The 12,279-nt window shown below is 30.2% G+C and overlaps 1 protein-coding gene across 2 annotated transcripts; it reads right to left on the minus strand.

Annotated features, from left to right (window-relative positions):
- Window positions 1-7,380: 7,380 nt before the first annotated feature.
- LOC126687305 (putative methylesterase 11, chloroplastic) lies at window positions 7,381-12,233 on the minus strand. Of its 2 annotated transcripts, XM_056106242.1 has the most exons (6): window positions 11,238-12,233; window positions 10,875-11,111; window positions 10,191-10,337; window positions 9,458-9,589; window positions 9,169-9,364; window positions 7,381-7,831 (listed from the first exon to the last, which is right to left on the minus strand). In XM_056106242.1, the coding sequence occupies exons 1-6, from the start codon at window positions 11,598-11,600 to the stop codon at window positions 7,827-7,829; spliced, it is 1,080 nt and encodes a 359-aa protein (XP_055962217.1). In that variant the 5' UTR covers window positions 11,601-12,233; the 3' UTR covers window positions 7,381-7,826. The 2 variants fall into 2 exon arrangements, with proteins under 2 accessions (XP_055962217.1, XP_050237782.1); XM_050381825.2 differs by lacking the exon at window positions 7,381-7,831 and having other exon boundaries at window positions 8,897-9,364.
- Window positions 12,234-12,279: the final 46 nt, after the last annotated feature.

The following is a 12,279-nucleotide window of genomic DNA, read 5'->3' on the forward strand; positions in this document are numbered from 1 at the left end:
TTTCTTTTTTCAATCTTTTTCTCTAAAAACTATTTATTTCCATCCTCCACATTCTTCTCCTTTTATCAATTTTTTTTAATAGAAAAAACTCTCGAATATCATAAAAAAAGTGGAAAATATTTTATTCTCAATCAAGCTATAATTATATGTCGTCCTTAAATGACCATTATCCAAGATCCAACTATTATAATTTGCGATCATCAAGCAATTTTTGGGATAGGATATTGGATAGTTACATGAAGAATGTGAATGATCAAAGTCAGTGGCGGATACAGGAGTCAAATATGGTGGGGTCCATTTATATACTAAAAAATTATAATATAAAATTATATAAATTTTAGCAATACAATTAAACATTTTTTAAAAAATTGTTTTCGATCAATTTTCAGTTTCTAAATATTTTAAATAATTATTTATACTATTAAAAATATTAATTTTTTTTCAAAACGAACCATTAAATAATATCTCATCTACTCATTTATTTTTCTTTCAATCTTGTTGCATGAAGTATTTTGTTCAAGTGTAGAGTCATATGACTAAAAATATATGTATCTTAATACATTATTTAATTTATTTGAAAGTTTAATTTACATTATTTTATTTTTAAAATTTTAATTTATAAAATATACTACCGGTGTACAATCATATTCATTTCTAATGTAAAAATTATAATTATAATTCAAAATATGCGGCACTTTAAAATTTTAAGAGAATTTTATTTGTTTAAACTAAAAAAGGAGATATATTTAGAAGAATAATTTGATAAATAGAGTTAAGATGGTAGTTTTTTTTATAAATTAAATATGATAAAATAATCTATAAAATCTTGTATAACTTATATTTATGAACAATTATGAGTCTATGAATATTTGCTGGTAAACTGAATTTGAATATTCAAAAACAAATTTTATATTCTTCAAAAAAGGTGGGGTCCATGGACCCCACCCTATCACACCTAGATCCGCCACTGATCAAAGCATACGATCAAGAAATTTAATTTAATCTCGTAAAAGAATAATGTTGAGAAGTTAGTGACAAGTTTCATTGATATCCCACTCAAATTGAAAATAGAAAACAAAGTGGAATTACCCAAGTCGATTTGGTAAGATTTACATACTTAATTATTGGTTTTATTGTTTTTGTTTTTATTATATTTTTGTTAGACTCATATTTGAATTTTTGGCAAAACTATAAATATGGGTCCAAGCCCATTTTATTCTCAAAAGGCCGTGGTCCAATCCAAGCCCATGATAAACAACGTGCATGAGAAACTTGAGAAATGTGAGCGTGCATGGGAAGTTATTCAACAAAAGGTTAAGAACCACATCATGAGGTTGGAAGTTACCTCTACAAGTTAAAAGGTCACAAACAGTTAGAATTCCGGCAAACCATAAGGACTAACATGTTCCTCTTGGAACAACAAAATGCTTATTCAAACCCATTTCATTTTTGGTACCTTTGATTTAGTATAAAACCCCTGACATTAAAAAGGTGAAAAGATACAAAAGGTTTCAGAAATAAACAAGAGTTGGAGCCAAAGAGGAAAAGATAAAAGCAATAAATGTTGTTGTATAGATAAAAATGTAATCCTTCTAGTTAAATATTATAGAATTACCATTGACGTGAGGTGATAGGTGCATTTTACACCTATAATTAGGAGTTGTTTTCGCTTGCTTTTAGTATACTTTGAAGCGCTTTTTCCCCGTATTAGTGTGCTTATTATGTGTATTAGCGTTTCAGGTAAAATGAAGCAACGTGAAGTGTTTTGGGCTTAAAGAAGGAAGAAATCAAGTATCGGAATAGGAGCGAGTTGAAAGAGCAAAGAAACGAGCTAGAATGGGGGATTTAAAGGAAGGGCTCGATCGAGCCCTTTACTTATGAAGGAAGGCTCGATCGAGCCCTATGAACAAACTTGTCCAGAAAGTTCTTCAAGGCACAAGGCTCGATCGAGCCCTCCCTCTTAAGTGGATGGCTCGATCGAGCCTCTTAAAAATAAGTTCAGAATTTGAATTTCGAGACAAGACAAAACTCAAGAGCTCAATTTCCATTTTAGGCCCAACACTCCTTAGAAGGGTGTCCTTTGTTTACCTCATTTGTAACCCATATAAATAGCACCTTATCTTTTTTAGGGTATAGACAAGTTGTAGACATTTTTTATTGTTCTCTAGTTTTTACCTCTTTTAGATTAGCTACCATCTTCTTGGAGATTCCTCCATTGTTGGAGCTTGATTGAAAGTTTTATTTGCTTTGTGAGAACAAGATCTTCATTTTTATTACAAGCTTACTTATTGTGAATCTTCATTATTTTTATGGTTGTTTGTTCTTTTAATTAAGGTAATTCTTCTTACTTGATAATGTTCTATTTTTCTTGTTCTTCAATTGTTTGTGATAATCTAAGTATGAGTGGCTAAACCCCCTTGTTAGGGGGTTGGTATGAATACATAGGGTTGCATGATTTGGTTGGCTTTTAGTGTTGTATGTTTATATTTCACTCCTATTGCTTATTGCTTGCTTAGTATTAGCTACCTTAAGCATGTTTAAAGTTCAATTGATACACTGAGAGGTGGTTGATTAGATTGACTAATAGGATTGAAAACCTAGATTTTAGAGCGCCACGAGAGTGGGTTTGAACCTAGGTGGCTCTAGAGTGGATTGATTAATCGTTAGTTAATGATTTGGTTTTGCCTTGTAACACGAAAGTGAGCTTGGTGATGATTAGAAGATTAGTTAGCGGTTTTAGCATTCCTTGAGGCTCGAGAGAGCGGGAATGACGTTTTAGACCTCACTCGGCCCTTTGTGACTTCCACTTTGACCAGCCATGAAATGCATAACCTAGGTGGGATTGCTAATCCCTTGACGTTTCCCTTTTATTGATTTAAAATCTTGTTAGCGTTTCTTTATTTGTTAATTGCAATTTCGTGCTTCGTAGAATTCTTAATTAGTAATTGGATACTTGAAACTTCAACCATTTTTGTTTCGCTAAACGAATTGAATCATAACTAAAATTCATTCTCATCAATTGCTCCTAATTCACTCCTTGTGGGTTCGATCTCGTATTTACCGAGTATTACGAGTTGGGTTTATTCTCAACATAAGGGAGAGAAATGTAGTTTATTTCCAAGTCTATTTTCAATTCATACACGGCAATTTTCTTTCTTTTTTTTGTGAAAAGCTAAAATTTTCATTAATAATAACGAAAATTACATAAATGAACGATTTTTCAACAAATTGAAAAAATTGTTCTAAGATAATGATATACAGTCGTAAATACAGTCATCGATAAGGGCTTTTCAAACCACCAAATGGGTCACCCAATACATTTGTGATTCCAATATTGAATTACAATTTTGAAACCGCTCTATCCTTACAACTTCAAGCTCTTCAAGTCCCATCTTCAATCATGAACCAAAAATTAGATCTAATAAAAAACAAAACACAACATCAAAAAACATCTCCCAAATTTTAGATCTACAAGAATATAGATCTAAAACTTCGAAAAAAGTGATAGAATATTGAGCAATCTAAGACTTCGGATCAAACAGTTGCGAGAGACCTTCAAAATTTATTCAACCAACTAAAATCCAAACAAACACCTTAAATAAAATTTATTGAAAAAAAAAGATAGATCTATAAATAATAGTGCTATGGGCGGAGAGAAGATGATTTTCCGGTTAACCGGAAAAATCATCTTCTCCCACCCTTGAGAAGATGAAGAAAGAAAAAACTCTTTTAATTGTTTTTAGAGAGAAGAAATTTTCAAGCAACATAATCATCAAGCAACAGTGGGAATTTTTCTCGTCAAGCCTTTATCATCCGACTCGATAATGCCATAATGGTGGAACAATTGCTTGAACGTTTGCCTCTGAACAGAGGTATGCATTAATCATTATTTCATATCCTTTCTAATTATTAAGTTCCAACCCTAGTCATTTTTTTATAAAAACTATTCATTAAACTGTTTTGTCATCATAGATTTCCAATTCTAAATCATCTTCACCAACAATGTTGCAAAACTTGCCGTCATTTTTTTTAGTACCCGCTATAATCAACTTTTTGTGGCCGCAGTTAGATTTTCTTTTCAATACCACTATCATATTTAAAAGCTTAGTTAATCGTAATTGTTTCCTTCATATTATTCTTATAAAAGTTTAATTTTGGTATTAAAATTTTAATTTTATTTAGGGTCAGATTTAACTATTTCGTATAAATTTTATTTCTTTCAAAATTAGTTTTTGATAATTGATTAAATTTAGTTTTATTCAACTGCTCTTTATTTCTATTTTGGCGTGATTATATATCACATTCTTGGCGCTTTCTCTTTAGAACATCTTATATGGTATTCTTTATTTTTAAGAGCATTTTTAAAAGAATTTTCAATAATAAAAAGTAAAATTTAATTTTATCTAATACTTTATAAATTTAATGATAAGATAGTGTTTATAGATTTAAAATAAATAATTGAAAAAGAAGTTTATTTAAATAAAGAATTGCTTTAACAGTTTAAATTTGCAAAGTTAATTGGAATTTTTTTGTTTTATTTTTAAAATAAAAGTTTCATTGAAGTATTGTTTTATATTATAATATCGTAATAATTTTTTTTAAATTTATAAAGACTCCATGGTAGATGCTTTTAAAGGGTAAAGTTTTATATTTAATTTTGGATGAAATATGAAGCTATTCAACACCGAAGACGGGTACATCAAATCCGGTGTTTTAAAAACCGGACCGGACCGGCCGGTCAGACCGGTTGAACCGCAAACCGGTCAGTGATCCGGTCTGAAAAGGCAAAAAACCGGATCTTTTGGTTGAACCGAATTGGACCGGGTTGAACCGGATTGGACCGGTATGAACCGGTAAAAAACCGGATGTTGAACCGGATTGGACCGGTAAAAAACCGGTCAAACGAAATTTTTTACAAATTTTTTTAAATTTATTAAACCGGCTGAACAGGTCATTGAACCGGTTAAACCGGTTGAACCGGAAACCGGTGGCCTCACCGGTTCGGCCACCGGTTCGGTTTTTAAAACACTGATCAAATCATCACATGCTTATTTAATTTGATTAATTTGTTTTTATTTATTTATTTCACTTTTTTTACGTGTCATAATTTTATTTCATCACATTTATTATAAGGTTGGTAATTGTATTATTTTTATCTACTCAAAAAGAAAATATTATATAGAATGTTTTAATAAGTGATTCAGATTTTATAGAAATAACACAAAATATATATATTGAAGGTTGTTTCTATGGTTATTTTTTTGTAATTTACTTTATTTATTTCTCTATTGAAAAAAATTGGTACAATTCTTATAATAATGATAAATAAATAAATTAAAATACATTTTACAAACAAAATAACCATAGACTTATATTTAATGGCTAATTATTTTGGTTAATGTTTGGCTTCTTTAATTATGGCAAAGTTATCGAAATTTTAGGCGCATATGGAGAGGTTGTTACTACAAAGTTTTTTCATCTTTAAAAAAATAATCTGATGAGAGAGCTGAAGTGACAATCAGTTTTAGTTTAATTTTTCGGTAACTACTATATTTATATATTTGGGTGGTTCACTTGGTGGTCAAAAAGCCCTATTAGATAACTGTTTTGCAGTATCATCATTTGACTCTGGTATGACTCGCTCATTGTGATGAGGAGTTTTATCTTGAGAGAATTAGCTAATTACCTAAATTAGGAAAATATTAGCATTTGCTAACCCTAAAATTCTAACTTGATTTACATACTCCAAGCGTGTCACCAATTATATTTTTACTCTGCCGCTTTATTTTTTGACTCCACTTATACCTTATATATTTTATTCACAGTTTCTTCTTCTTCTTCTTCTTCTTCTTCTTCTTCTTCTTCTTCTTCTTCTTCTTCTTCTTCTTCTTCTTCTTCTTCTTCAGCTCATTTAAAGAGAAAAAAACAACAACAAATCAACAATTAAATTCAAAATCTTCAGCTCATAACAATTCAACAAATTGATTTCTCTAATTCTATCATTACTTTTAAAAATTTATTGTGACTTTCAAATTTAACTTCGATCCGCTCGAATTTTTAATTCGTAATCAAATAGCTTCAAATTTCACTTCGAATTCAAATCTAACAATCATAACTTTCTCCAAAAACAAAAAAAACTGTAAATTAATAATTTATTTGTTCTCATTAAAAATCTATTAAAAACGGTTTTAAATACGGTTTCAATTGCAGTTCCAAACCGTTTACAAAGGTTTCAAACAGTCTAATATAGTTTCTAAAAAACGCTTTCAAACAGTCTAAAAATAATAGTTTCAAACAGTCTCAAAAAAAATTCAAACCGTTTATAAAGGTTTCGAACAGTATAAAACAGTTTCAAACCGTTTACAAAGGTCTCAAATAGTCTAAGCAGTTTTTAAAAAATACTTTCAAATAGTCTAAAAAATAACAGTTTCAAACAGTATAAAACAATTTCAAATCGTTTACATAAAAAATAGAAGTTTCAAAAAAAAAAAAACAGTTTCAAATCGTTTACAAAGGTCTCAAATAGTCTAAACAGTTTCTAAAAAACACTTTCAAACAGTTTAAAAAATAACAGTTTCGAACAGTATAAAACAGTTTCAAACCGTTTATAAAGGTTTCGAACAGTATAAAACAGTTTCCAAAAAACCGTTTTAAACGATTTCTAAAATTAATTTAAAACATTTGAAAATTAGGTCAAAACATCATTAATGAAGAACATTACGATTTTTTCAAAAAAAGTTGTAAAAAATTACAGAAAACGATGCTACAATAATTAAAACAACATAGAAAGAAAGAAGAAGAAAAGGAAGAAGAAGAAGAAGAAGAAGAACTTTATCATCTATCACCCATTATATTATCTCTTAAACTCTTTTTTTTTATTCAAATTTCTGTCTTAGAGTTCATTTGTATACTGTGGAAAATAGAAAAAACAGAAACGAAAAAGACGAAGAAAAAAAAGTTGCAGTGAAAATAAGAAGAAGAAGAAGAAGAAGAAGAAGAAGAAGAAGAAGAAGAAGAAGAAGAAGAAGAAGAAGAAGAAGAAGAAGAAGGAAAGAGAAGAAAAGGAGAGAGAAAAAAGTTGCAAGAAAAAAGAAAAGAAAAAAAGAAAAAAGAAAAGAGAGGATGAAAGAGAAAAACGAGAGAAAAAAAGAGGATAGAGAAAAAAAAAGATATGCATGTGTTTAAAAAAATGAAAGTAAAAATGCAAATAAATTATTTTGCTAATTGAGAGTACAACTAAACACAATAGAAAAATAGAGTAAAAAAGTAAATTATAGAAACTGAGGTATTTAGAACAAATAAATTAAAAAAAAAAGAATTTTTTGTGCAAATTCCTCATTTATCTTTATATTGTAAATATTTTCATTTCATTTATTAAAGTTTAGCCTATGAATAAAAATATATGACTTGGACATGGAATAACTTCCATAAGCATGCATGCATATGCATAGGAAGTTATGAACGTAGTGTGAAACCATGCAACATGGATTAACAGTTACAACATGAAGATTTACAGCATAACGTGGGTATGGAAGTTTCAAGAGGTTGGAAGTTGTGTTTAAAAATCGGACTGGATCTGCCGGTTAAACCGCTAACCGACTAGCTATCCGGTAATGACCCCTTTGCACCGCTAACCGACTACTGCTTCCGTTCTCCTTCTTCGCCGTTACCATTCTGCCTCACCATAATTCAGTTGTTGCCCGCCGCCGATGTTTCATCTTCACCGTTGTTTTGTTGCATCTGCCGCCGTTGAGTCTTCGCCACCATTCCATTGTCTCCGTCGTGGCCTAGTCTTCACCATCGTGGAGAAGGGAGAAGAAACCGATCTATACTGATGAAAAAAAAACCAGAAGAAATCGTAGAAAACAAAAGAATATAAAAATTAGGTATAAGAAAGAAAATTAAACTGGTGCTCAATGTAAAGATTTAAAACCGATGGTATAAAAGTAAATGTTTCATAAAAAAACAGTAAAACTTATAAAAAGCCCTAAATTTAATTTTTTTCCATTTAGCCCGCATGTTTTATATTATTTTGGGTTAATGTCAAAAAAAATTACGAACTTTATACGTTTTTTTCATTTTAATCCTGCAGTTTAATTTTTTTCATTTTCATGCACGAACTACCACTTTTTCTCAAATTCATGTACTGTGGTGAGGTGACATTCATTCATTGGTGTAAAATAACCTCCACTCAGCGAATTACTTCAATGTAGCTGTGACACTTCAACACCGTGCATGAATTTGAAAAAAAAATGGTAGTTCGTGCATGAAAATAAAAAAATATAAACTGCATAATTAAAATGAGAAAACGTGTAAAATCGGTAAATTTTTATGATATTAACTTTATTATTTTTGTCATTTTTTTATCAAGCGTAGAGGTTTATTTGAATCATTTAAAAATATTGAGGGTCCAAGTCATCAAGAACAAATTATAAAGAATTATATGTTCTTTCTAAATTACCTGAATGAAATTTTTGTACTTTTATCCTTGATCATTTCGGTTTCTTTTTTTTTTTTAACCCAAAAAAACCAAAAATATATATTAAAAGAGATGTACTGTGCTGAAACGACAATAGAGAAGGCATGGTATGTTCGAAATAATACGTGGTCAAATACAATGCTAAAGGTTTCAATACTCAGAAAAAATACCACATGGAAAAATCTATAATACATATGCAAGCACATGCTAATGTTGGTTACATTTTAAGATTATTTTATCTGTTTACAATGCCAAAACAAACATTACTATTCGTTTCAATGTGCAATATACAACAAGTTTAGAAAAATTAATATTATATGAAAAATTCTTAATCCTTTTATAGACTCCTCTTATAAGAATTAAATTATCTTTAAATGTTTTTTGAAATACATTCAAACTTTTCAAAAATTGTAAATGTATCCCAATTATTTGATAAATTTATTTAAAATCTATCAAATTTTCTCATTACACAAACGCTACACCAAAAATTAGTGAAGTTTACTCACTCGTATATACATATCAAGAACTAAGAATCAATATACTTCACTCATATGATAGTGGTCCGCCATGAAATTTCTCATTATATAAGAGGCCAAGAATTCAAATTTTGTTTGGTGGAATTTGCAATATTTGTACTAGTATCCTATGCAAACCCTGAGGCTTCGAGAAAAAGGGGGCATGATCCGAACCTTTCAGCAGAAAAACTTGTTGTGGAGGATTAGAATTGATGATGGCCTCTTGTAGAGGGAGAGGAATCGCAAAATCTTGCTGAGTTTTGACATAAAAACGTGGGATTGATCCGTACTTCTTCTTCGAAAGACTCAGTTTCTCGAGAATTGGTGCAACCGGGAATGCTCTCATTGATACTCTCGCTAATGCTATGTCCTATGCATACATAATAAACAAATAATCACAATTTATAAGTAGCTTCGTTATCACAAAAATGGTCTCTATAGACATGAAAATGTTTAGAAATACCTTGGGAGAAGTTTGATTAAACAATAAATCCTTCAAAAATGGCTTGTCAAGAGAAATTGCAGTTGGAGGGTAATTTTTTCCATTGCCGTATATAAATAATTGAGCTTGTCGCATTAGATCAGTAGAATCTGTCTGAAATACCAAAAGAAAATGCATATCAATTCAGGCAAATTAAAGAACAATTTCATAGTAATTCTTTCAAGGTTTAATGTCATGCAAATATTAGTAGTTTATGAATCATGTCAAATCTAATCAACATTTTTAAGATCGTTTCATTTAGTCCAATTTCGAATTTGATTTATGGCCATTTTTTAAAATAATTCTAAATTTTGCCGTATGACAGCCATGTCATAACTGAGTTAACATATTATATACAAATGCTTGATATGTCATCTAAATATCCAATTGAACTATTATTCACTTAAAAATCGATTGCTCACTTTTATTTTTAAGTTAAAGATCGCAAATAATAATAGATGACATGTCAGAATTTATAATTAAAATATGTTGAATCAGCATTAACATGGTTTACATGTGGCAAATGGTTATAATTTATTTTTTTCCAGAAAATGGCTATAATTGACCCAATAAATATTGCTATAATTGACACAACAAATAGAAAATAGAGCTAAATAAGATGATTTTAAAAGTATTGGTTAGAATTAACCCTATATGTAAAATATGAATATTTTCCAGACATAAAGTCTTCTTTTAATGAGCCTAAAATTGTTACCTGTAACTGGGACAATACATCAAAGACACTTTGACCATTGGACAGCATTGGTGCAGCTATGAAAATTGATTTAGCAATTTTAGATGGAAATAACTCCATCACATGTGATATACAAGCACCACCAATATCATGTCCTACCAGTATCACCTGCATTTCATCACAATAATCTTCATTTGTTTATTATTAATCTAAATTAAAATATCACCTTTTACTAGCTAAGATATAATTGTTTTAGTAATTATTTAATTTTTTTATTTAGTCTAAATTTATATGTCCAATATTCACAGTATCTATTAATTTCACAATTTTAAAATACTAATAGTCATACGAAAAAGTTTCATGTGACTAGAGTTGCGAATCTATTTTAACCCGAACTAAAATTTAAGTTTTTTTGAAAACGAACCGAATTTATTTTATAAATTTGGAATATCAAATTGATTTGTTTTTTTTTCTTTTTGCGATTTGACTTGCATCAATTGAACTAATTTTTTTTTTACATTCAAAACCAAACCAAAAAATCAAAAGTTTTTCCTAATTTCAAACCATATGAAACCAAATTTATCAGTTCGATTCAATTATTAGATTTGATTCGATTTTTGCACACCCTACATATGACCAAATTTAGACAAAAAAACACCCTAAAGCTCCAAAATTAGAATTTACTAATAAATTGAAGTGACAAACCTTGTGTCCTTGTTTGAGATTGTGAATGAAATCAATGAGAGGCTGTGTGTATTGGGATAGAGAAGTGATGGTGTTGGAATCAGAAGAATGAGTGCCTGATGCTGCTAAGTCAATTGCATCAACTTTAACCCCACTTTCCTCCAGAAGTGCAATCACTTTATACCAACACCAAGCTCCAAATCCACCTCCATGTACTAGGATTACATGTTTGGTCTCAACATCATCAATCTTTGTATCCTAAAATACGTATAAAATTAGCGTAAGTTTACAAATGTACGATACAAATTCGAATTGTATGAAACGAATAACCAATAAAAGCGCACATGAACTAGAGTTTGATAGAGAAACCAAAACAAGACTTACAAGTTTAGTTGGTCGATCAACAAGAGAAGGTTGCCTAGAACTAGAACTTTTAGTAAAACCAGGTTGTTTGGATGATTGTTGAGAAGGATAAACCGCAGAGTTTGATCTTGGAAACGGAAGAGTACCATTTCTTTGATGATGTCGAAAAAGCATGGCTGCTGCTATAGCTTGTTCTGCTAATTCATTATCGAGTTCGAATTCTTTGCTATTGCTCTCTTTCTTGGAAGTAGAAGGTAAGTTGTTGAAGCTATCTCTGTCAGTTGAACATGGTAAAGAGAGACGCGGAGGCTCTGGTGGATGTGTAAACGCTTTCTTCCTCGCTTTATTCTTTTTTGGGGAGAGACAAGCTAATGAATTCCCCATTTTAGTTGAACTCAACCTTTTGCTTCTTGTAACTTATATAGATTAGACACCATTTACTTATCCAACTGTGCCATACCTTTTAAAAGATGGACATAATTGACCTGTTTTAAAAACTTTGAGGATATATTGGAGATAAATAGTTTAAAAGTGACTTATTTGTATCCTGGCCTACTTATCAAAGGCAAAGTTAGACCTGTTCTTCCCTTAAGCAAATGTGGAATAAGCTTTTGGCCTTTTTGAATGTAACTTGTGACAAAATGATGAGATGATAGGCCAAGATAGTGACTAGAAATAATTAGAATACTTTGAGATAAGGACATGTTAGAAAGTTTCAAATCTATCTCCAATTCTGTGTTCTGACTTTTTCTGCACTTTTGTTGGTCATAATATTTGGTCATTGGACTTTCTTTTAAAGTTCAAGTTTTTACAAACTTCTTGGTCTGCTGACCTAAGGGCAAGTTATACAAGGTTTAAATGTAATCAATCATCAATGAAATTAATTTCTTTTTAATCTCAATCATGAGTTAGCTATGCATTCATGATGCTGAGGTAACTGCAAACAATGAATTCTAAAGCAACCCATATACCCACAAGGCTAGCTTCTCAGCTAGAAGGGAAATGAAAATGTTGAAACAGAAAATAACTAAATTTAGAATTTAGAACTATGTTCGAATACAGA

This window comes from Mercurialis annua, linkage group LG6 (genome assembly GCF_937616625.2).
Source record: "Mercurialis annua linkage group LG6, ddMerAnnu1.2, whole genome shotgun sequence".
NCBI lineage: Eukaryota > Viridiplantae > Streptophyta > Magnoliopsida > Malpighiales > Euphorbiaceae > Mercurialis > Mercurialis annua.